The 26740-nt window shown below is 39.2% G+C and overlaps 1 protein-coding gene and 1 pseudogene across 3 annotated transcripts in view; one reads left to right on the plus strand and one right to left on the minus strand.

Moving 5' to 3' along the window:
* TAOK1 (TAO kinase 1) overlaps positions 1 to 26740 on the plus strand; it is a 162483-nt gene that overhangs the window by 51082 nt on the left and 84661 nt on the right. For 2 of the 3 annotated variants that reach the window (XM_063656104.1, XM_063656106.1), the window contains exon 2: positions 12651 to 12875. In XM_063656104.1, coding sequence (XP_063512174.1) covers positions 12744 to 12875 — 132 coding nt within the window. In that variant the 5' untranslated portion in view covers positions 12651 to 12743. Of the gene's footprint in view, positions 1 to 8538; positions 8838 to 11990; positions 12876 to 26740 lie in introns of those variants that run through there. The other variant, XM_063656105.1, reaches the window with a different exon arrangement.
* On the minus strand, positions 6498 to 6598 carry LOC129018439 (U6 spliceosomal RNA; annotated as a pseudogene).

Consider the following 26740-nt stretch of genomic DNA (forward strand, 5'->3'; position numbering starts at 1 on the left):
CTTGAGTGAGTTTTAGTAATTAATTATTTAGTCTACTGTTGTTGGACTTTAGTAATTATTTAGTCTACTGTTTAGGACTTTCCAACTTTTTATTTTGAAAAATGTAAAACTTATTGAAAAGTTGCAAGTCTAGTAAAATGAATAGCCATTATACCTTCATGAAAGCTTACCAATTCATTAACTTATTGCTCTATAACATATATTGCTATGTTACATAGACACTTTTTTTCCCTGAACATTTGAATTAGTTGCAGAATCATGACCCTAAATACTTCCGTATGTATTGCTCAAGCACATTTTCCTGCTAAGCACCATATAATTGTGATAGGAAATTTAGCAGCGATATAGTATTCTTATCAAATATACAGTCTGTTAGATTTCATCAATTTGTCATGATAGTTTCTCTCTTTTTTTTTTTTTTTTTTTTTTTTTTTGAGACTGAGTCTCACTCCTCTGTCACCCAGGCTGGAGTGCAGTGAGTGATCTTGGCTCACTGCAACCTCCGCCTCCCAGCTTCAAGCAATTCTCCTGCCTCAGCTTCCTGAGTAGCTGGGATTACAGGTGCGCGCCACCATGCCTGGCTAATTTTTGTATATTTTTAGTAGAGATAAGATTTCACCATGTTGATCAGGCTGGTCTTGAACTCCTGACCTTGTGATCTGCCCGCCTCGGCCTCCCAAAGTGCTGGGATTACAGGCATGAGCCACTGTGCCCAGCCGATAATGCCTTTTAAAGCTGGATTTTTTTTTACCCAATCTGGGATTCAGTCAAAGGCCATACATTGCATATTGTTGTCTTGTCTCTAGTGTCCTCCAGAACAGTTACCTGTGTATTTTTTGTGTTTAATGATGTTTTGAAGAGTCCAGGCTAGTTGTTTTACAGAATTTCTGTTTTTACAGAAAATCATTCTTGTTAGATTTTTTAGTGTGGAGTTACAGATATCTAAATAGTCCATAATTACAGGGCAAGGACTACCAATCTGTAGTCCCAGCTACTTAGGAGGCTGAGGCAGGAGAATCTCTTGAGCCCCAAGAGTTTGAATCCAGCCAAGGCAACATAGTGAGAAAGACGGTCTCTTAAAGAAAGAAAATTTTTTTTAAGATAGTCTGTAATATAATGGTGGGGAGTAATAGGTATCTAATTTGACAGTCCTACTTCCACTCCTCATCCTCAACCTAAAAGTAATCTTTTAGGAGAATGTCTTCCAGTGTATGCGTGGAATTTTAAAAAATGAACAAAAATCTTTCTACTTTGCAAAGTTGTAACACTTACAGATTTTGAGCTATGATATTAAACTTAAAAAATTCCTGCTTCACCCCGTCTTGCATTTACCTTTCTGACACTTGAGAATAGTCACAACTCTATTTTTTTAACTTGCGTTTTTAAAATTCACACGAGCAATGTTAATTTTAAGCAAGATTAAACTAGAAAATTCTGATAAGGAAAATGATGAAAATAAGTCTTATATAAGTCCTAGCACTCACATAGAAAAACTATTAACATTTTGGGTCAATACTCTTTCAAACTTGAAGGAATGTAAGTGCTTGTGAGAGAGACATTACCAGAATTTTGTGTCGTATTGTAACTCTGTGTTGTAGTCTGCTCCACAACCCCCCAAAAGTGGCTACAGTATTAAACAATGAAAGCATGGAAAAGTAGAGGTACCGTATGAGCTTATTAAAAGGAAACAGCTGGAAGGAGAGGCTCTTGTCTTACCAGTCAGTATTTAGATACTTATCATATACTGTAAATAATTCTTAATGGTTATATCAATTACTTTTCTTTCTTTCTTTTTTTTTTTTTTTTTTTTTGAGACAGAGTCTGCTCTGGGCAAAAGCCCAGGCTGGAGTGCAATCGCGCGATCTCAGCTTACTGCAGCCTCTGCCTCCTGAGTTCAAGCAATTCTTCTGCCTCAGCCTCTTGAGTAGCTGGGATTACAGGCGTGTGCCACCTCACCCTGCTAATTTTTGAATTTTTAGTAGAGATGAGGTTTCACCATGTTGGTCAGGCTGGTCTCGAACTCCTGACCTCAGGTGATCTAGCCACCTTGGCCTCCTACAGTGCTGGGATTACAGGCATGAGCCACCGGCCCAGCCTGTTGAGTGTTTTTATTATGAAAGTGTGTTGCATTTTATCAAATGCGTTTTCCATATTTATTGAGATGATTGTGGGTTTTTTCCCTTCATTTTGATAAAGTGATGTATTACATTGATTTCTTTTCATATGTTGAATCACCCTTGCATTCCTAGAATAAGTGCCACTTGATCATAACGTATAATCCTTTTAACATGCTGCTGGATTCAGGTATTTTTGCTGAGGATTTTTGAGTCTGTATTCATAAGGGGTATTGGTCTGTAATTTTTTCTTCTTGTGATATCTTTGTCTGGCTTTGGTATCAAGGCACTACTGGCCCATAAAATGAGTTAATTCTTATTTAAATATTTGGTAGAAGTCTGGCTTGGTGCATGCCTGTAGTCCCAGACTTTGGAGACTGAGACTAGAGGATCACAAGCCCATGAGTTCAAGTCCACTCTGGGCAATATAGCGAGATCCCCCTCTTTAAAAAAATTGTAGAAGTTATGAGTGAAGCCATCTAGTTCCAGATTGTTTCCTCTGATAGTTTTCTGATTACTGCTGTATCAATGTCTTTACTTGTTGAAATTAGATCTAGGTCAATTTAGTTTGTTGAAATGTTCTGTTTTCATGAGTTAGTTTTGGTAGTTTGTGTGATTTTAGGAATTTGACCATTTCATCTAGATACCTAATTTGTTGGTTGTTCATATTAGTCTCATATCCTTTTTATTTCTGTAAGTTTGGTAGTAACATCTTTGCTTTGGCCAGACACGGTGGCTCACACCTGTAATCCCAGCACTTTGGGAGGCTAAGGCAGGAGGATCACGAGGTCAAGAATCGAGACCATCCTGGCCAACATGATGAAACCCCGTCTCTACTAAAAATACAAATACTAGCTGGGCGTGGTGGTGCACGCCGGTAGTCCCAGCTCCTCAGGAGGCTGAGGCAGGAGAATCGCTTGAACCCGGGAGGCGGAGGTTGCAGTGAGCCAAGGTCGCTGCCACTGCACTCCAGCCTGGTGACAGAGCAAGACTCCGTCTCAAAAAAAAAATCTCTGCTTTCATTACTGATTTTAGTAATTTGAGTCTTCTATCTTTTTGTTCTTTTCTGTCTGGTTAATAGGTTTGTCTGTTTTGTTTTTTTTCAAGAACCAACTTCTTGAAAGTTGGCTTTGTTGATTTTTCTGTCTTTTTTTTTTTTTTTGAGACAGGGTCATCCAGGTTGGAATGCAGTGGTACAATCATGGTTCACTACAGCCTCAACCTCCCTGGCTCAAGCAATCCTCCCACCTCAACCTCCTCCCAAGTAGCTGGGACAACAGGCACATGCCACCACACGCAGCTAATTTTCACATTTTTTGTGGAGATGGGGTCTCCCTAGTTTGCTTAGGCTGGTCTTGAACTCCTAGGCTCAAGTTGTTTTCCCACCTAGGCCTCCCAAAGTGCTCGGATTACAGACCGAGTTACTGAGCCACTGCACCCAGCCACTTTTTCTCTTTTTATGGTTTATTTTTTTCTGTTTTTTTAAAAAATATTTTCTATTTCACTTATCACAGTTCTGCTAGCATATTTTTGTAAGTTTAGTGGCCATTTGTAACCTTATTCTTTGAATTGCCTATTTATGGAACCTATTTTTTGTTATTGTTTTTTGTAGAATGCTTTATGTATTGTGGCATATGTTAACAGCACCAGGACCTCTGAACAATGTTGAACAATAAAGGTTTCTTCTTGACTGTAATGTAAATGTATTTCACCATTAAATAGGATAGTATGGTTAAGAAAGTTTCTTTATCTTTCTAGTTTACTAGGAGTAGGTAATTGTGATGTATAAGTTTCCTACAAAAATCTAGTGGTATATCCATACAATAGGATACTACTTAGCAATAAAAATGGTCACAACAGGCCTGGCGTGGTGGCTCACGCCTGTAATCACAGCACTTAGGGAGGCTGAGGCGGGCGGTCATCACTTGAGCCCAGGAGTTTGAGACCAGCCTGGCCAACATGGTGAAACCCCGTCTCTACTAAAAATACAAATGTGTAGGTAAGCCTGATTCGTCCTATAATGTCAAATTTCTTGCTGGTATTTCTCAGTTGTATTTATCATTTCAGTTATTGTTGTAATTACATATGTGTGTGTGTTTGTGTGTGTCTATCGAGGGAGGATATAGTAGATAGCTTAATCTCTACCGATTCAGTGTAAAGAAGCAATTTTCTTTCTCTAAAGGGACTGCACATTTTACTAAATAGGCTGTTTTCTAAGCCTGAACACTTTGACTAACAGATGTAGGGAAAAGGGCTTTATAATATTAAATCAACTGCTTAGGACCAAGAATGTCCTTTTTGTGAAAATCTGAAGGTTCTTAAAAGATGGAATACTATGACATTATCATTGTTGATTCAAGGAGCATTCCTCAAGTAATACTGAATGTGTTGTAATTATCAGTACCTTCCCCCATCTTTTTGTTGCTCTTGAATGATGTTATTGTCAATTATTTGACTATGTTTTGCAAATTTGGAACAGTTACTTAATTCTGAAAATCCTACTTCGGTCTGAGATTTTAAAATCAATTATATTGGATTTTATTCTTGTTTTATCAGCTTTCTTGGAGATGTATGGGTTTATGATTGGATAAAGTGACACCACCCACAAAAATTATGTATGCCTTTCATATTTGCAAGTGTAAATAGCCTAAAAAGTGCTAGGCTTCTCTGGTCTACTTTTGTGGAACCAGGAATAAATTAGATCTCATTGGCTGTTGATGTGATTGTTAGTTTCTTTTTATTGTTCACTTTATTAGGAAGGATATGGTAAATTGCTTTAATGATATTTTCCTCTAAGAACAGATTAGATAATTTAAAAAATGTAATCTAATAGACTTTTTAAATGAAAATCGTATATGCTGTTTCATAGTACCTTTAAAAAACTTGTTACAAATATTTATATTTTTAAAACCTGATCTAGGCCAGGCATGGTGTCACACCGTGAGCCCAGCACTTTGGGAGGCCGAAGCGGGCAGATTACCTGAGGTCAGGAGTTCGAGACCAGCCTGGCCAACATGGTGAAACCCCGTGTCTACTAAAAATACAAAAATTAGCTGGGCATGGTGGCACACACCTGTAATCCCAGCTACATGGGAGGCTGAGGCAGGAGAATTGCTTGAGCTCGGGAGACGGAGGTTGCAGTGAGCCAAGATGGCGCCCCTGCACTCCAGCCTGGGTGACAGAGTGAGACTGTCTCAGAAAAAAAATAAAAGGCTGATCTGTAGTTTATACACTTATATTAGTCCTACGTTTTGTTTGGGTATTTATATATGTGTATTTAGCAGACTAGAAGAATTATGGAGTCTAGGATTGCTGTGAAAGCTCCTTGCTGCTGTTTCTTTCCTGTAGTTTTTTCATGACAGCTATTAAAAACGAACAAGACCTTTCTTTGTTAGTTTACATTGACAGCTCTGTTGCAGCAATATTCTGAATAGGTGCAAGGCAACCAGGATGGTGCTAATTTTTAATAATAAAGTACTTTCAAGAACTTTAGTATGTATAGAAAAAGAAGCAGTTATGCACTGGATGCTGTTAACTCTAGTCTAACAGTGTAATGATGTATTTCAGGGTTGTCTTTTGGGGGTTCTCGTGTATTTATATATTTTATTTTTTACTTTTTCCTGTCTTCTAACAATCCAAACAATATACATAGGTGTTATTGGATCTTCAGGTAATGTGAGTTCTTCACCTTTATTCTTTTTAAAAAGTTATTTTGGCTACTTTGGAGCTTTTGCCTTTTCATATAAAGGCTAGAATCAGTTTGTTGATATCTACAGAAAATCCTGTTGGACTTTTGAGATTGTGTTGAATCTATGAATCATTGAATTTTTGGATCATTTAGAAGAGAATTACCTCGTAACAATATTGAGTCATTCAGTCCATGAATACAGTACGTGTCTCCATTTAATTAGGTTGACTTTGATTTCTTTCACCAGATTTGTATTGTTTTTACTGTATAAATTCTACCCATATATTATTAGACTTATGTTTACTCAGTTTTTTCCCATTGCTATTTTGTACATTTTTGGGATTTTCTCTGTACACAATAATATTGTCAGTAAGTAGAGACAGTTTTCTTTCTTTCTGTTACATATGCCTTTTAGTTCTTTTTCTTGCCGTATAACACTGACTAGAACTTCTAGTACAGTGTTGATTGGGAGTGATTAGAGTGGATGTCATTGCCTTCTTTTTAAATTTATTTTTTACTTTTAATTTTTGTGGGTACATAGTAGGTTTATATATTTATGGGGTACATGAGATGTTTTGAAACAAGCATGCAATGCGAAATAAGCACATATGAAGAATGGGGCATCCATCCCCCCAAGTGCTTATCCTTTGAGTTGCAAACAATCCAATTATACTCTTTAAGTTATTTTAAAATGTACAAATATGGAACACTTTACAAATTTGTGTGTCATCCTTGTGCAGGGGCCATGCTAATCTTCTTATTCCAATTTTAGCATATGTGCTGCCCAAGCAAGCACCCTTTGTGTTATTTCTAATCTTTAGAGGAAAGCTTTCAGTCTTCAAGCATTAAGTATGATGTTAGCAGCAGGTTTTTTGTAGATACCTTTAATAGGTTAAGGATGTTCCTTTCTATTCCTAGTTTGAGTGTTTTATCATGAATGGATGTTATCAATTTGATTTTCTGCCTCTGTTTATATTTCTTCTTTAGTATGTCTAGAATGGAGTATGACAATGATTTTCTAATGCTGAACCAGCCTTGCGTTTCTAGATAAATCCTGCTTGATTGTGCTGTGGTGTCATTTTTATATATTGCTGAATTTAATCTGCTAATTTTGTTGATGACTTTTTTGCTTTTATGTTGATGACTTTTACTTTTATATTGGTCAGAAATCTTCAGTTTTTGTCAGTGTTCTGAAGCCATCAATGTCATGATGGCTTCATAAAATGAATTGGGAAATGTTCTCTCTTCTAAGCTTGAAGAATTTATGTAGAATTGGCATTATTTTTTTCTTTAATGTTTAATGAAATTTGATAATGAAACTGTCTAGGCATGGAGTTTTCTTTCATATACATATGACTAATCAGGTTACTTTCTTGAGTGACTTTTTGGTAGTTTATAGCTGTCAAAATAATTTGTCCATTTCATCTGTGTTGTCAGATTTATGAGCTTACAGCTGTTCATTGTATTTCCTCATCTTTTTAATGTGTATAGGGTCTGTAGTGATATACTCTCTTTTGTTTGCATTATTGGTAATTTATGTCTGCTTGTTTTCCTTTGTTAGTTTGGCTAGAGGCCTTTCTGTCTTACTGACTTCCTCTGCTTCCTCCCAAATAACCAATTTTTGACTTGATTTTTTTCTCTATTGGCCTTTTGTTTTCTGTTTCACTGATTTCTATTCTATTCTTTAGTATTTCCTTCCTTATATTTACTTTTGGCTTAACTTGCTTTTTTCTTTCTTTCACGCCATTCTACTCCCTCAGCCTACTGAGTAGCTGGGACTACAGGTGTGCACTACCACACCTAGCTAATTTTTTGTGTTTTTAGTAGAGACAGGGTTTCACCGTGTTAGCCGGGATGGTCTCGATCTCCTGACCTCGTGATCCGCCTGCCTTGGCCTCCCAAAGTGCTGAGATTACAGGCATGAGCCACCGCACCCAGCCTGTATTTTAGTTTTTATTCAGTTCATAGTCTTTTTCTAATTTTCCTCAAAACTCCATTATTGACTCAAGAGTTACTTAGAAGTATGTCATTCACTTTCCAAATGCAGTCATGCACCATGTAACGATGTTTTCAGTCAACAGTGGACCACACGTACAACCATGCTCCCATAACATTATAGTAATTTTATTTTTACTGTACTTTTTTTTTTTTTTTTTTTTTTGAGACGGAGTTGTGCTCTTGTTGCCCAGGCTGGAGTACAATGGCACAATCTCAGCTAGCTGCAACCTCCACCTCCCAGGTTCAAGCGATTCTCCTGCTTCAGCCTGCTGAGTAGCTGGGATTATAGGCATGCACCAACTATGTCCGTCTAATTTTTAGTATTTTTAGTAGAGGCAAAGTTTCACCATGTTGGCCAGGCTAGTCTCGAACTCCTGACTATGGATGATCCACCTGCCTTAGCCTCCCAAAGTGCTGGGATTACAGGAGTCAGCCACTGTGCCTGGCCCTTTTTTTTTTTTTTTTTTTTTTTTTAAAGGGAAGAGGTCTCACTTTGTTGCCCAGGCTGGAGTGCAGTGACTATTCGCAGGCATGATCAGAGTGCACTACAACCTCACACTCCTGGGCACAAAGTGATTCTCCTGCCTGAGCCTCCTGGGTAGCTGGGACTATAGGCACCCACCACCGTGTCTGGCTTCCCCTGTTTTTAGTAACTATATTAGGGGTATTAGGATGTTGTCCATTTCTTCTCTGTTTTTCAAAACTCCACATTGTTAAGGATATTAACTCTTATGTAAGTTTCAAACTTTTTAAAAGTGTATCTTATTATTTGAGACAGGGTCTTGCTGTGTCACCCAGGTTGGAGGGCAATGGCACAGTCTGCTCACTGCAGCCTTCACCTCCCGGATTCAAGCAATTCTCCCACCTCAGCCTCCCGAGTAGCTGGGACTACAGGCATGCGCTACTACACCTGGCTAATTTTTGTATTTTTAGCAGAGACAGGGTTTTGCCATGTTGGTCAGGCTGGCAGGCTGGTCTCAAGCTCCTGACCTCAAGTGATCCGCCAACCTTGGCCTCCCAAAGTGATGGGATTACAGGTGTGAGCTACCTCACCCAGCCTTTTCTTTTTGTTTTGTTTGTTTGTTTTGACACAATCTTGGCTCAGGGCATCCTCTGCCTCCTGGGTTCAAGCGATTCTCCTCCCTCAGCTTCCTGAGTAGCTGGGATTACAGGTGCTTACCACCGCGCCTGGCTGATTTTTGTATTTTTAGTAGAGACAGGGTTTTCCATGTTGGCCAGGCTGGTTTTTAACTCCTGACCTTAGGTGATCCACCTGCCTCGGCCTCCCAAAGTGCTAGGATTACAGGCGTGAGCCACCGCACCTGGTCTTTTTTTTTTTTTTTTTTGAATTCTTACAGATGTACTTGCTGCTTTCATACCAAGTTTATCTGTTTTTTTATTATTTTTGGTGTCTTTTACTGTGTTCCTCTCAAGCTTTCTTTTTTATATTGTCAAATATGTTTTTTTTCTTACTGCTTTGCATGTAGATCATAGATAATTTTCTTCACACTGGCTACAAAGAAATGTACTCATATTTCCTCCCAGTACTCGTATAGTTTCTTTTTTTATATTTGTGTATCTGATCCCTATGTAATTCTGATGTTCAGTTTGAGGAAAAGGTATAATTTTTCTCTCACATGGCTATTAGGCTGTCTCAAAAACACATTTTTATCAAATCAATCTTTTTCCCATTGATTTGAGATGCCTTTTTTAGCCATTTAGCAGTAATGTTTATGGTAAGATATGTGATAGGCATATAACTTTTTTTTTTTCCAAATGGATTGTCAAGTTTTCTCAACCTTTATTTCTTCTCCTTTAACTGTGTGTGTTAAATTCCAAGATAGACATACATGGGTTTGTTTCTGGGTCTTTTAGGTTATTAATTTCCTTGTCTTTTTGTTTTAGTATTTTACTCTTGTGATGGTGATAGTATTGTGTTATCATTTGGTCTTTGGTAGAACAAGTATTTCAATTCCCTAATTATTTCTTGTCTCTCTGAATTTCTGGAAGTTGCTATCCTGCATTTTCTCTGTTCTTAACAACTTTAAAGTTTTTGTATATCATAGTCTTATGCATACTGTTTGTTCTGTAAGTATTTGTGGAAGTGAAATCATTTTTAGGAGTTACATAGAAGATAATTAAGTATATTGTTTTATTCAGCAATATTTATATAATAACTGTAGATGGTAAGGGGTAGAAGCTGGAGAGATGATACAAAAATGAGTGAGACACATTGTGCCTGCTTGTTTAGGAAAGAGAGAGTTAAATAATTGCAATATAATATGGTAAATGCTGCAGGATGCTTTGGGGGCATAAAGGGAGAGTAACTGACTCTTCTAATAGAGTTAAGGTTTTGCAAACATGACATTTAATCTAAATCTTGAAAGACTTTGAGTGGGAATTTGTTAGGTAGATAAGAAAGAAGATGCAGATCATGGACACAGCTAGAAAATTTTAATGTAAAATAATTCTTGTAATAAGGGCACTAAAACTTAATCATTCAAAATTCTTAACTACAGTCTTAAGTAACACTGAAGTTTGTTTTTTTAATAGTTTGATTAATTGAAAATTAATACTTTATTTGGAATTTAGTTCAGCCTACTCAGTTTAGGGATGAGAAGTTAAGTGACTTTGCTATGGTCACATATTCTTGGAAGAACTATGATTGAGACTGCCCCAGGGAACTTCTAGAACAGGGAAATTGGTGAAAGTATATGGGGCAGCCTTGGATATATATTAGAAATTGAATGCAAATTAACAATTTATATATTTTTATTGCAGTGTGGTGTTAATTTAGGGAGGTACAAAAGACATATAAATGTATTTTATATAGTTACAAAGAAGTTTTCTAGCAAGAATTAAAATTGCTTCAGTTACTTGACAAGAATTGGATGGAGCTGTTTTTTCTCTTAAAAGGCTGATGAAATCAGGCCGGGTGTGGTGGCTCATGCCTGTAATCCCAGCACTTTGGGAGGCTGAGGCAGGCGGATCACTTGAGGTCAGGAGTTCGAGACCAGCCTGGCCAACATGGTGAATCCCCATCTCTACTAAAAATACAAAAATTAGCCGGGGGCGGTGGCACGCGCCTGTAGTCCCAGCTACTTGGGAGGCTGAGGCAGGAGAATTGCTTGAACCTGGGAGATGAGTGTTGTAGTGAGCTGAGATTGTGCCATTGCACTCCAGCCTGGGCGACAGAGTGAGACTCCGTCTCAAAAAAGGAAAAAAAAAAAGCCTGATGAAATCAATTTTGGAGTTTTTAAAAATTGTTGAATTTAAGCAAGTTAAAAGAAAATAGCTAACACTTACTGTAGTGTTTATTATGCCAGAGTATTACTCTATGCTTTCATTTATTAACTCATTTAACCCTCCCAATTACACTGTGAAGTAGATTATTTCCTCCTTCCTTCCTTTCCCTTTTCTTTCCTCTCCTTTCCTTTTTCATTTCCTTTCTCTTTTCCTTTCCTTTCTTTCATCTAACAAACAGGGTCTCTCTCTCTCTCTTGCCCAGGCTGGAATGCCATGGTGTGATCATCACTCACTGTAACCTCGAACCCCTGGGCACAAGTGATCCTCCCACCTCAGTCTCCCAAGTAGCTAGGACTATAGGAGCACACCACACCACCCAGCTAATTTTGTAATTTTTTTGTGTTGGAAGATCTTGCTGTCTTGTCCAAGCTGGTCTCAAGCTCCTGGCCTCAAGTGATCCTTGCACTTTGACCTCTCAAAATGCTTGGATTACAGGTGTGAACTTTCACACCTGGCCTATATTCATTTTACAGATTAGGAAAATGATACTACCTAACTTCAGAACTACTGTTGCTGGGATTCCTATTCAGCAGTGTCATTCCAGAGTCCAGGTTCTGAAGCCTCTTAATTATGACATCCAGTTTTGTTTTGTTTTGTTTTGTTTTGTTTTGTTTTGTTTTGAGACAGGATCTCACCCTGTTGCCCAGGCTGGAGTGCAGTGGTGTGATCATAGCTCACTGCAACCTTGACCTCCTGAACTCCAGTGATCCTTCCGCCTTAGCCGCCGAAGTAGCTGGGACTATAAGTGCATGACACCACTCTTGGCTAATTTTTTAAATTTATTTTTGTAGAGACAGTGTCTTACCATATTACCCAGGCTGGTCATGAACTCCTGGTCTCAAGCGATCCTCATGCCTTGACCTCCCAAAGAGCTGGGATTACAGGCATGAGCCACTGAGTCTGGCTATGACAGCCAGTATTAAAACTGGGTAATCTGATATAAAGGAAGTGATAGGACAACTGCCAGGAAATTTTCTGGTTATCTGTATTTCTACTTATTTAATGAAACAGTTGATAAAGGGCATATTTTAATGTGAATCAGGTGAATCAAGTTTATGGAGAAACAGTTGTCTGAAATACATTACTTTCTCCCACTGTATTTTTCTTTGAATGTCTGTTAGAGTTGATTAATACACTAGCATATGGTATCTGAAAAGAAAAGGAAGTTTCCTGTTGTCAAAAATACTGTGGGCACATCTTGCGTTATTGTGTATTTTTAAAATAGTCTCTTTTATATTATCTTCTCTATTGATGAGATAACTGCATCAGAAGTGGATAAATTTTTAAGTATTGACTTAGAAAACCTCCCAAGATACAAAGATTATCTCATTTTTTTAAAGTGCTGTATAGTAGGAATCTGTTTTTGAAGTACCATGGTGTTTATGATGATGAAACAGGTTTAGGAGCTACTGCAGTAGTACCCACACTGCCTTTTCAATGAAATTCTAGACATGAGATAAATTTGTAGATCAGTATATGACCTTATACTAATTATTCTTAGCAGTTTTTGCCTTTTCTGACTTTTTTTTTCTATTTTTCTACAGTAGTTTATGCCAACGTGACTTCATTCATACAGATGAACCAAGGATCAGGATAGCAGTTTAAAATTAGAATCAGACAGCTGACTGCTCAGCAGGATGCCATCAACTAACAGAGCAGGCAGCCTGAAGGACCCTGAAATTGCAGAGCTCTTCTTCAAAGAAGATCCAGAGAAGCTCTTCACAGATCTCAGAGAAATTGGCCATGGAAGCTTTGGAGCAGTGTATTTTGTAAGTGTTAATGGCTTGATGTCAGTGACTAGCATTTACTTAATGTCCACTCCTGACAGAGCAAAATATAGTAATGAAAAGAGATATAGGCCATAGTCATTTTATAGTCACTTGCATAGGGGGAAGAGACAGAGAGAGAGCGCGAGAGTGAGAGCGTGGGTGAGTGTGTGTGTGTGTGTGTGTGTGTTTGTAAAATTCAAATATGAAAATAGTTTTATTTTTGAACTTCTTGGATTATTGAAAAAATGAGAAAGAATGTTATTTTGTGGGCCAGGCTTGGTGGCTCACGCCTGTAATCCTAGCAATTTGGGAGGCAAGGTTGGGTGGATTGCTTGAGTCCAGGAGTTTGAGACCACCCTGGGCAACATGGTGAAACCCTGCCTGTACAAAAAATACAAAACTTAGCCAGGTGTGGTGGGGCACACCTGTAGTTCCAGGTACTCAGGAGGCTGAGGCCAGCGAATCACCTGAGCCCAAGAGGCAGAGGTTGCAGTGAGCCGAGATTGTACCACTGCATTTCAGCCTGGGCGGCAGAGCCGATCCTGTCACAAAAAATAAATAAATAAATTAATTAATTAATTAAACAAATGAAAGAAAGAAAAAAAATTATTTTGCTTTATGTGTTACTTTTTTAGAATTCTTAGCACACCTTTTTTATGAGTCTCATGGCTTGCATTGCTGTAGAGTTAAATACTGCAGAACACAGACTTTAACTGATTTCTACTTCTTTAAAGTCCCATTCAGAGTCAATCTTAGTCTTGTGGAGGTCTAGGATTATTGTTTGACAGATATACCAAAGTCTGTTTCTTTTATATGCATTTGTGTGTGTGTGTGAATTAAAAAAATTTATCAAATTTGCTGTTTTAATTATTTTTTAACATTCGCACAAACATTACCACCATCTACTTATAAAACATTTTCATTACCGGAAATAGAAACTCTATATCCATTGACAGTAACTCCCATTTCACCCTCCACCCAGCCCTTGGTACCTGTAATCTCCCTTCGTCTCGATGAATTTGCTTAGATATTTCTAGATATTCATAGAAATGGAGTTAAACAATATTTATTCTTTTGTTTCTAGCTTATATTATTTAACTGATTGTTTTTGAGCTTCATTCATATTGCAGTATCTGTGAGAACTTCATTCTTCTTTATAGCTGAATAATATTCCATTGTATATATACACCATAATTTGTTTATCTGTACATCTGTTGATGAACACATGGGTTGTTTCCACTTTTGACTATTGTGAATGATGCTGCCGTGAACATTGATGTGTATCTGGTTGAGTCCCTGTTTTCAATTTTGAGTATGTACCTAGGAGTGGATTTTCAGGTTCCTACAGTATTCTGTGTTTGTTTATGGGACTGCCAAACTGCACCACAGCAGCTGCACCAGTCTTTGTTCTATGTCTATGGATTTGCCTATTCTGGATACTTCATAAAAAAGAAATCATACAATATTTGACCTTTTGTTTCTGGCTTACTTTTTTTATTTTTATTTTTTGAGATGGAGTCTCGCTCTATCGCCCAGGCTGGAGTGCAGTGGCGCAATCTCGGCTCACTGCAAGCTCCGCCTCCTGGATTCACACCATTCTCCTGCCTCAGCCTCCCGAGTAGCTGGGACTACGGGCACCCGCCACCATGCCCGGCTAATTTTTTGTATTTTTAGTAGAGACAGGTTTCACCGTGTTAGCCAGGATGGTCTCGATCTACAGGCACGTGCCACTAACCCCTGGCTAATTTTTGTATTTTTAGTAGAGACGGGGTTTTGCCATGTTGGCCAGGCTGGTCTCAAACTCCTGACCTCAAGTGATCCTCTTGCCTTAGCCTCCTGCAGTGCTGGGATTACAGGTGTGAGCCACCACACCTGGCCTATTTTGAGTTAGATTTTTTGTTTTGTTTTGTTTTTGTTGTTTTGAGACAGAGCGTTGCTCTGTTGCCCAGGCTGGAGTACAGTGGTGCATTCTCAGCTCACTGCAACCTCCGCCTCCCGGGTTCAAGCAATTCTCCTGCCTCAACCTCTCGAGTAGCTGGGATTACAGGTGCATGCCACCATGCCTAGCTATATTTTGAGTTAGTTTTTATATATGGTGTGAGGTAGAGATGTAACTTCATTCACTTAATTTTTTTGTTTTTTTTGTTTTTTTTTGAGACAGGGCCTCTCACTCTGTTGCCCAGGCTAGAGTGCAGCAGAGTCATCACGGCTCACTACGTCCTCAACCTCCCTGGGCTCAGGTGTTTCTCCTACCTCAGCCTCCAGAATAGCTGGGACCACAAGCGTGCACCAGGCCCAGCTCTTTTTTTTTTTTGGAAATGGGGTTTTGCTATGTTGCCCAGGCTGGTGTTGAACTCCTGGGCACAAGCAGTCCACCCACCTTGGCCTCTCAAAAGTGCTGGGATTATAGGTGTCAGCCACCACACCTGGCCCCAACTTCATTCTTTTGTGTGGGTAAATCCAGTTTTCCCAGTACATCTGTTAAAGAGACTGTTATTTCCCCTGTTGAATTGTCTTGGCATCCTTGTCAAATCAGTTGATCGTATTTCGTAGATTAATTTCTGATCTCTTAATTCTATTCCATTTATCTATATGTCTATCTTTATGTCAGTACCACACCGTTTTGATAACTGTAGCTTTGTGGTAAGTTTGAGATCAAGAGGTTTTATTCCTCCAACTTTGTTATTCTTCTTAAGGTTTGTTTCAGAGCTCCTTGAAATTTCATATGAATTTGAGGATTGGCTTTTTTTTTTTCTCATTACCACTTTCCAGTTGACATGGCTTTTTTATTTCTGCAAAAAAAGACTTAGAATTTTGATAGGGATTGTGTTGACTCTATAGATCACTTTTGGTAGATCTATAGATCACTATCTTAATAATTAAGTCTTCTAATCCATGAACACAGAATGTCTTTCTAAGCATTTATTTATATCTTTAATTTCTTTGAGCATTATTTTGCATTTAGTTGCAAATGTTTCACCTCCATGCAACTTATTCTTAGGTTGTTTTTTTTTTTTTTGAGACGGAGTCTCACCCTGTTGCCCAGGTTAGAGTGCAGTGGCGTGATCTCGGCTCGCTGCAACCTTGGCCTCCCGGGTTCAAATGATTCTCCTGCCTCAGCCTCTCAAGTAGCTGGGACTACAGGCGCATGCCACCACGCCCAGCTAATTTTTTGTATTTTTAGTAGAGACAGGGTTTCACTGTGTTAGCCAGGATAGTGTTTTTTGTTTTTTGTTGAGACAGTCTCGCTTTGTCACCCAGGCTGGAGTACAGTGGCACAATCTTTGCTCACTGCAACCTTTGCCTCCCAGGTGATTCTCCTGCCTCAGCCTCCTAAATTGCTGGGATTATAGGCGCACACCACCACACTCGGCTAATTTTTGTATTTTTAGTAGAGACAGGGTTTCACCATGTTGGCCAGGCTGGTCTTGAACTCCTGACCTCAAGTGATCTGCCTGCCTCAGCCTCCCAAAGTGCTGGGATTACAGGTGTGAGCCACTGCATCTGGTCATTCCTATGTATTTTATTCTTTTAGATGCTAGTGTAAGTGGAATTACTTTCTTAATTCCTTTTGAAATTGTTCATTGCTGATGTATAGAAACATAGCTGTTTTTTGTATCTTCATCTTGTACCCTACAACTCTGCTGAGTTTGTATGTTCTAGTATCTTTTTGTTGGATTCTTTGAAATTTCTACATACAGTATTATATCATTTGCAAATGGAGATGGTTTTACTTCTTTCTTTCCAACTTGAATGGCTTTCGTTTTTCCTGTCTTAATACCCTGGGCTAGAACTTCCAGTACAGTGTTGAACAGCCATGGTGAAAGTGAGCATGTTGTCTTGTTCCTGATAGTAGTGAGAAAGCCTTTTCAGCCTTTTACTATTGAGTATGGTGTTTGCACTGGGTTTTTAATAAATACCCTTTATCATGTTGAAGAAGTTCCTTTTATTCCTATTTTTTTTAGTGTTTTTATCATGAAAGTATTGGAATCTGTCAAATGCTTTTTCTGCATCAAGCTGGATAATGTGTTTTTTTTCCTTCATTTTATTAATGTGGTATATCAAATTGATTGATTTTGTTAGGTTAAATCACCCTTACATGTCTGTGATAAATCAAACTTCATCACGGTTTGTAATTCTTTTAATATGCTCTAGGTTTCTGTTTGCTAGTATGGTGTTGGGAATTTTTCATTCCACGTTTGTAAGAGATGCTGGTCTGTAGTTTTCTTGTGATGTCTTTATCTAGTGTTGGCATCAGGGTAATACTGCCTTCATAGGGTGAGTTAGGAAGTGTTCCCTTCTTTTCTGTTTTTTAATAGAGTTTGTGAAGGATTCGTATTAGTCTTCTTTAAATGTTTGGTAGGGCCGGGCGCGGTGGCTCATGCCTGTAATCCCAGCACTTTGGGAGGCCAAGGCAGGCAGATCACCTGAGGTCAGGAGTTCGAGATCAGCCTGGCCAACATATCGAAACCCCATCTCTACTAAAAATACAAAAATAAGTTGAGTGTGGTGGTGCATGCCTGTAGTCCCAGCTACTTGGGGGCTGAGGCATGAGAATTGCTTGAACCGGTCTGTGAGGTGGAGGTTGCAGTGAGCCAAGATCATGCCACTGCACTCCAGCCTGGGGGATAGAGTGAGACTCTGTCTCAGAAAAAAAAAAAAAAAAAAATGTTTAGTAGAATTTACTAGGGAAGCCATTTGGTTCTGAACTTTTCTTTCTTGGGAAGTTTTTGATTACAGATTCAATCTCTTTACTTGTGATAGGTCTGTTGAGATTTTCTATTTTCTTGAGTTAGTTTAGTTTGTAAGTTTCTAGGAATTTGTCTATTACAGGTTGAGCATCCCAAATCTGAAAATCCAGTGCTCACTGGAGCATTTCAGATTTTGGATTTTCAGACTGGGGATACCCAACCAGTAAGTATAATGCAAATATTCCAAAATGTGAAAAAAATTGAAATCTGAAACACTTCTGGTCCCAAGCATTTTGCACAAGGTATACTCAACCTGTAGTGTTCTCATATAGTTCTATTTCTTTTCTTTTCTTTTTTTTTTTTTTGAGACGGAGTCTCGCTCTGTCGCCTAGGCTGGAGTGCAGTGGTGTGATCTCGGCTCACTGCAAGCTCTGCCTCCCGGGTTCATGCCATTCTCCTGCCTCAGCCCCCCAAGTAGCTGGGACTACAGGCGCCTGCCACCACGCCCGGCTAATTTTTTGTATTTTTAATAGAGACGGGGTTTCACTGTGTTAGCCAGGATGGTCTCGATCTCCTGGCCTTGTGATCCGCCTGCCTCGGCCTCCCAAAGTGTTGGGATTACAGGCGTGAGCCACCGCATGTGGCCATATAGTTCTATTTCTGTAACGTTCTCCCATTCTTTTCTTCTCTTTTTTCTTTTTCTTTCTTTGGTTTTGTTGTTGTTGTTTTTTTTTGAGACCGAGTCTCACTCTGTCTCCCAGGCTGCAGTGCGGTGGCGTGATCTTGGCTCACTGCAACCTCCACCTCCTGGGTTCAAGCACCTCTCCCACCTCAGCCTTCCAAGTAGATGGGAATATACAGGTGCATGCCACCAAACCTGGCTAATTTTTGTATTTTTTGGTTGAGATGGGGTTTCACCATGTTGGCCAGGCTGGTCTTGAACTCCTGACCTCAAGTGATCCGCCCACCTCAGCCTCCCAAAGTGCTGGGATTACAGGTGTGAGCCACTGCACCCGGCCCCCCATTCTTTTCTGATTTACTTACTTGCATCTTCTCTTTAATTCTGTTTTGAGATTTTCAGTAAAAGACTTAGTAAACTTATCATGTTCATGTAAAGGTAACATATCAACTTTAAAAACAAAAGCATTAAAGGAAAGAAACCATTACTTGTAATTATTTTCCCTTCAGGTAACCACTGATAATATTTTATTTTATTATTTTTTTCTTTTTTTACTTTTTTTTTTTTCTTTTTGAGATGGAGTCTGGCTGTGGCACCTAGGCTGGAGTGCAGTGGCGTGATCTCGGCTCACTGCAACTTCTGCCTCCCAGGTTCAAGTGATCCTTGTGCCTCGGCCCCCCACAAAGCTGGGATTACATGCGTGTGCCACCATACCTGGCTAATATTTGTATTTTTAGTAGAGATGGGGTTTCATCATGTTGCCCAGGCTGGTCTTGAACTTCTGACCTCAGGTGATCCGCCTGCCTCGGCCTCCCATAGTGCTGGGATTACAGGCGTGAGCCACTGCGCCTGGCCTTTTTTTTTTTTTTTTTTTTTTTTTGAGACGGAGTGTGGCTCTGTAACCCAGGCTGGAGTGCAATGGCGTGATCTCGGCTCACTGCAACCTCCACATCCTGGGTTCAAGTGATTCTCCCACCTCAGCCTCCCGAGTAGCTAGGATTACAGGTGTGCACCACCATGCCCAGTTAATTTTTGTATTTTTAGTAGAGACGGGGTTTCACCATGTTGGCCAGGCTGGTCTTGAACTCCTGACCTCAAGCGATCCACCCTTCTCGGCCTCCCAAAGTGCTGGAATTACAGGCGTGAGCCACTGCACCTGGCCTGAGTTTACTGATTTAAGTGCCACCCAAACAATGCCTTCACAGAAACATATAAATAGTATTTGACTAAAGATCTGGATACCATGGCCTAGCCTAGTTGACAGATAAAATTAACCATAACAAAAGGCCGGGCACGGTGGCTCACGCCTGTAATCTCAGCACTTTGGGAGGCCGAGGCAGGCAGATCAGGAGGTCAGGAGATCGAGACCATCCTGGCTAACACGGTGAAACCCCATCTCTACTAAAAATACAAAAAATTAGCCAGGTGTGGTGGCGGATGCCTGTAGTCCTAGCTACTTGGGAAGCTAAGGCAGGAGAATGGTGTGAACCCGGGAGGTGGAGCTTGCAGTGAGCCGAGATTGTGCCACTGGGCTCCAGCCTGAGCGACAGAGTGAGACTCCGTCTGGGAAAAAAAAAAAAAAAATTAACCATAACACTGTTACATGATTACTCCACAGTTTGTTTCTCCATTCTTCTGTTGGCAGAAAGCTCTACTGTTTATGGTTTTTAGCTATTATGAATAAAGTTGCTGTGAACAATTCATGCACAGTTATTTTTTATGGATGTTTTGATTTCAGTAAATATCAAGGATGGGGTTGCTGAGTCATCAGGCAAGTTTATGTTAGTTTCATAATCAATTCCCAGATGTTTTTATCAAGAGGTAGAAATTTTACAGTCCCATCAGCAGTGTATGAGAATTTGGTTTGCTCTTTATCGTCTCCAACATTTGGTATTGACAGTCATTTTAATTTGCATTCTGGTGGGTGTGTAGTAGTATTTCAATATGGTTTTGTTTTGTTTTGGTTTTGAGACGAAGTCTCGCTCTCTTACCCAGGCTGGAGTGTAATGGCACGATCTTGTCACACTGCAACCCTCTGCCTCTGGGTTCAAGTGATACTCGTGTCTCAGCCTCCCCAGTAGCTGGAATTACAGACATGCGCCACCACACCTGATTAGTTTTTTGTATTTTTATTTTTTGTTTATTTATTTTAGTTGGTTTTTTTGTGAGACAGAGTCTCACTGTTTTGCCCAGGCTGGAATGCAGTATTGCGATCTCGCCCCACTGCAGCCTCTGCCTCCTGGGTTCAAGCAATTCTCCTGCTTCAGCCTGCCGAGTAGCTGCGATTATAGGCATGCGCCACCACACCCAGGTTATTTTATTTTATTTTATATTTATTTATTTATTTATTTATTTATTTATTTATTTTTTGTATTTTTAGTAGAGACAGGATTTTACCATGTTGGCCAGGCTGGTCTTGAATTCCTGACCTCAAGAGATCCACCCACCTTGGCCTCCCAAAGTGCTGAGATTATAGGCATGAGCCACTGTGCCCAGCCTAATTTTTGTATTTTTACTAGAGATGGGGTTTCACCATGTTGGCCGGTTACTTAAGGAGAATTTGTAGATTTTTGAGCTTCTGCTTTTCAGCTTCCTTTTCTGAGATTGTGCTTTTGTTAGCTTCTGACTCTGGCTTCTGTCTCCTCAGCCTGGCTTTCTTCTTGGACTCTGTTTTCCTTTCACAAGTTCAGAGATGAAGCTGGGGTAGATTTGGAGTTCATTTTGCATACTGTTGTTTTTTCAAGGATTGTAGTCTCTAAAGTTAGGCCTGCATTTGTTGCTCTCTGGTAATTTCATATAATTGTTTTACATATATTGCCTGCTTTGTCAGCTCACTGCAAACACTGCCTGCTGGGTTCAAGTGACTCTCCTATCTCAGCCTCCCTAGTAGCTGCGATTACAGGCGCCCGCCCCCACGCCCGGCTGTTTTTTTTTTTTTATTTTTAGTAGAAACGGGATTTCACCCTGTTGGCCAGGCTGGTCTCGGACTCCTGACCTCAAGTGATCCACCTGCCTCAGCCTCCCAGTTACAAGCATGAGTCATCACACCCGGCCTCATTCTTTTTTTATGGCCGTATAGTACTTCATTGTATGTATGTACCACATTTTCTTTATCCATTTGTCTGTTGGTGGACACTTACATTGTTTCCAGCTCTTGGCTGTCGTGAAGAGTGCTGCAGTAAACATGAGAGTGCAGATATCTCTTTGATAATACTGATTTCCTTTATGTTGGGCATATACCTAATAGTTGGATTGCTGGATGATATGGTAGCTCTATTTCTAGTGTTTTGAAGAACCTCCATCCAAACTCTTCTTCATAGTGGTTGTGCTAATTTACATTCCCAACAGTGTATGAGGGTTCCCTTTTCTCCACATCCTCACTAGTCGTATTATTTGTACTTACCTGGGCTTTTCATATATCCTTCTGTAAAGATGTGGTGTTTTGGAGCAGTTGGTCTTTCATTGTTATATTGGAAAGTTTTGAATTTCAGCAGGTTTTCCTCAGACCTCTTTAGGCCTGCCTGTATGATCTACAAAGTGGTGAAAGTAATGTTTCTTGCCCTTCCTTTTATTAAAGAGACTAAGTCCCATCTTGGCAAAATATCAATGACTTAACTTTTTCAAAATAAAACTATAAAATTGCATTATCCCAATTCTAGAACTTTGTCAGTAGTCTTTTTTTTCTGAGACGGAGTCTCGCTCTGTCACCCAGGCTAGAGTGCAGTGGCGCGATCTCAGTTCACTGTAACCTCCACCTCCCAGGTTCACGCAATTCTTCTGGCTCAGGCTCCTGAGTAGCTAGGATTATAGGCATTTGCCAACACTCCTGGCTAATTTTTGTATTTTTAGTACAGACCGGGTTTCACCATGTTGGCCAGGCTGGTCTCGAACTCCTGACCTCATGATCCACCTGCCTCGGCCTCCCAAAGTGCTGGGATTACAGGCATGAGCCACTGCACCCGGCCTGTCAGTAGTCTTTTCTGACGAGTATGACTGAAGTTGGTATGTCTAGGATCAAGGGTATAGTTGGGAACTAAAGATGTAATGGGAGAAAAGAAAGATAATCAAGGGCTCTTGAAATACCTGCTACATTACACTAAGAAATATGGGCTTTATTCTGAAGTCTTCAGGGAACCACTGAAGTACAACAGAAATACTTTATTTCCATTTGTGAAATAAAGTCTACTCTTGTATTAATGTAGAGGAAAGGTTGGCATGTATCAGAGATCGAAGCAGAGAGACTGATTAGGATGCTTTTATAATAATTTAGGAAAGAAATGAGGAGAGCTTAGTTAATAGCAGTGAGAGTGGAGAGGTGAGTAAACAGTTGAGAATGAGAGTTTAAATCAGTAGAATAAAGAGAATTTATGTTCTGATAAGGTAAGGGGTGCATGTGGTAGTGTCTCACTCCTGGAGTAGAATTATTAAAGAGAGTGAGAGGAAGTGATTGTCTGTTGTTTGCACCTCCTTATGTAATAATTGCTAAGATTCTTCTACCCAAGCTGGATTATTTCAGAGAGCTGTAGTTGAAGGTCTCATAGTCTCAGAAATAAGATTCTAACAAGAAAACAAAAACAAATTGTTCTAAGTCAGATATCTGGAGCTGGTTTAGGAGAGACTCGGAAATTAGGCATAATGTGTGATCCTGGATTAGAAAAAAAATTCCTGTAAAGAGCATTACCCAAACGTTGGTGAAATTTGAGTGCGTACTATGTATGCATCTGGATAGTGATATTATATCAGTGCTGAATTTTCTAAATATGGTAATTGTACTTTGGTTATTCGTGAGAATGTTCTTGTTCTTAGGAGATACATGAAGAAGTGTTTTAGGACTAAGGATCAGAATATTCTCTAATGGCTCTTTAATTATAAAATAATGATAATGATAACAAAATGTATGTTTAGATAGAAAATTTCAAAGGAAATGTGGCAAAATGTTAACCAAGAATTTTTCTTTAGACGGCCAACAAACTACAGCCCTGACACCAAATCCAACCTGTGATGTGTTTTTGTTCAGCTCCTAAACTAAGGACAGTTTTAACATTAAATAAAGAAGAATATGCAACATAGATTGTATGCGGCCCACAGAGCCTGGAATTTCTACTACTTGCCTTTTGGAGAAAAACTTTGCTCACTTCTGATCTAAAAGAAGGCATAAGAAGGGTTCACTTTGCTGTGCCAACTTTGTCATATGTTTGACAGATTTGTGTAATGAAATGTAGAGAGGGAAATTTTTTTTTTTTTTTTTTTTTAATGCTGATTTAGGAGGCCAGGAAACTCTCCAGTTCAGGTTAGGACCATCCCAGAAACAACTGAATGAAAGCACAGAGGAGTCAAGGTTAATTAACTCAAAGCAGGTTTTCTCTGTTATGTTTATTGATGTGTGGGAAACATGAGCATGTAGATGAGGAAAGTTTGAATGTAGTCCAGAATTGAATCTTTTGCTGCAATTCTATTTCTGGGTCACTAATCTTCATATTTTGTGGTATCAGAGAAACCCATGCACACACTGTTCTGTTGTTACATTTCCTCTCATCCCCACTCTATGACAGGATGAAATGTGCAGTGTTTGTTTATAGACTATCTAAAGGAAGGACCCTCTGGTCAAATTTTTTGAGGTGGCAAAAATAGCTCTTTAACACACTTCTGAATTTTAATTAATTGGCAGTAGGGATCACCTTAAATTAAAAAATGCTCAAATTGAGTCAGCCAGCATGGCTGTTTCATCAGGCAAGCTAATCAAGGACTGGTATCGTAGTGAGTATTTGAAACTAAACCAGAGTCAGGTGTCCAAAAGGATCACTGTCTGTAGATTACCAGGAAGATAAACATAATCTTTTAGTTTCCAACACCTTAAATAGAACCAATGTGATGTCAGTAGATGGGTCACACAATAAGAAATATAATATAAAAGCCAAAGAGAACACTGGCTTGGGAACCAGGCAGCTTGCTAACAAATATGGTAGACCATGTATGGTCCCAGCGAAATCATTTATTTACTTTCTAACAAAGTGGGTTTTTGTTCATTTCTTGAAATGGGATGTAATGTTTACCTCTTGTTTCCTAGTATAAGATTTTACTAATCTGTGTTCTCTTAGCAGGTTTGCAAGTTTTATATTTTCAGTGATTACAGTAAATTGTTTGGTGTTGTTCACATTAGTCTCATAAGACCATTTATATATAATTGATACAGTCATTTCAGATCATTCTTATGAATTTATTAAAATAGATCCCAAATGTATCTTCACAGACAATTTCCTAGTTTGAAACAAAATTATTTATTGTATGTATTTTCTTTTTCCTACTCTCTCTATTTCTGTTCCCGTTTTTCTCTCAACAGCATCTAGTTTGTCTTTAGGACTACAACTTATTTTGTTTTTGCTCTTTTTCTCTCTGGAGGTGAGAATAGATGATGTGTAGTATTGTGTTCTTTAGTTACTTATAGTTCATTTGGTTCTGTTCTACACAGTGTTTTATTATGTAAACAAATACTTTTGCAAGCTTTTCTTACTGTTACCTTACTTTCTACTAGAAGAACATCCCATCTTTTTTTCAAGTTCATTTGTTAATATTCTATCATGTCAAGTAAAATGTAGAAATTATTTACCCCTTTCCATATTCTTTATGCTATTCTTGTCATATGTATTGTATCTACATATATTATAAGCATATAATACAATGCCATAATTTTTGTTTTAGGTAATTTTTTGCTTTGTAAATGCAAAATAATGAAATTGGACTGCTGCCTCATACTATATATAAAAATTAACCCAGGTCAGGCACGGTGGCTCATGCCTGTAATCCCAGCACTTTGGGAGGCCAAGGCGGGCAGATCACCCAAGGTCAGGAGTTTGAGACCAGCCTGGCCAACGTGGTGAAACCCCGTCTTTACTAAAAATAAAAAAACTTAGCCAGGCGTGGTGGCATGTGCTTGTAATCCCAGCTGCTCTGGGGGCTGAGGCAAGAGAATCACTTCAACCCGGGAGGTGGAGGTTGCAGTGAGCCGAGATCACGCCACCGCACTCCAGCCTGGGTGACAGAGCAAGACTCCATCTCAAAAAAAAAAAAAAAAAAAAAAGATAAGAGACATAAGTTTAACAGTTAAAACTATAATACTCTTAGAAGAAAATGTAGGGATAAATCTGCATAACATTTGTTTTGGCAAAGCCTTCTTAGATGGGACATTAAAAGCGTGAACAACAACAACAGGATAAATTGGACTTCATCAAGATTAAAAACTTTCCTGCTTCAAAGCAGTGAAAAGACAATAGGAGAAAATATTTGCAAATGATATATCTGACAAGGGACTTGGGTCTTGAATATATGAAGAACTCTTACAACTCAATAATAAAAAGACACTCAATTTTAAAAATAGGCAAAGGACCTTGAATCAAGATTTCTCCAAAGAAAATATACAAATGGCCAAGAAGCACATGAAAAGATCCTCAACTTCATTAGTCATGAATTTTGACATAATGCTAAATGAAAGAAGTCAATTACAAAAGACCACATATATGATTACATTTATATGAAGTGTCCAAAATGGGCAAATCTCTAGAGACAGAAAGTAAATTATTGCTTAGATCTGGGAGGTAGGTAAGGAGACAGGAGATTGATAGCTAAAGAGTTTATGGGCCAGGCACGGTGGCTCACGCCTGTAATCCCAGCACTGTGGGAGGCCAAGACAGGCGGATCACGAGGTCAGGAGATCGAGACCATCCTGGCTAACACGGTGAAACCCCGTCTCTACTAAAAAAAAAATACAAAAAAATTAGCCGGGCGTGGTGGCGGGCACCTGTAGTCCCAGCTACTCAGGAGGCTGAGGCAGGAGAATGGCATGAACCTGGGAGGTGGAGTTTGCAGTGAGCCGAGAGTGCAGCACTGCACTCCAGTCTGGGCGACTAAGCGAGACTCCGTCTCAAAAAACAAAACAAAACAAAAAAATGTTCTGCAATTGACCGTTCTAATGGTTGCACATATCTGTAAATGTACTAAAGGCCATTGAATTGTGTACATTAAAATGGGTAAATTGTATGGTATATGAATTATTTCTCAATAAAGCTGTTATATGACCTTTTAGTCCTATTAATCAAAATCAGGGGGCTCACAGGTAGGTGAGTAGAGAACATTTTGGAAAAAGAAATTCATATCTAATAAGACTTATGTGGATAGATCTACTTCACCCTTTACAGTGAGTGGCACAGGTTTCCATTAACCAATCCACTGGCAGTTGAAATTAAAATGTCCTTAGTCCTTCACTGTACTCATGTAGCAGAACACAGATAATAAGCTCCATCTTTTTTTTTTTTTTTTTTTTTTTTTTTTTTTGATACAGGGTCTCCCTCTGTTGCTCAGGCTGGAGTGCAGTAGCTCAATCTCGACTCACTGCAACCTCCGCCTTCTGGGTTCAAGCGATTCTTGTGCCTCAACCTCCCGAGTAGCTGGGATGACAGACACGTGCCACTATGCCCGGCTAATTTTTGTATTTTTGGTAG

Source organism: Pongo pygmaeus, chromosome 19 (genome assembly GCF_028885625.2).
Source record: "Pongo pygmaeus isolate AG05252 chromosome 19, NHGRI_mPonPyg2-v2.0_pri, whole genome shotgun sequence".
NCBI lineage: Eukaryota > Metazoa > Chordata > Mammalia > Primates > Hominidae > Pongo > Pongo pygmaeus.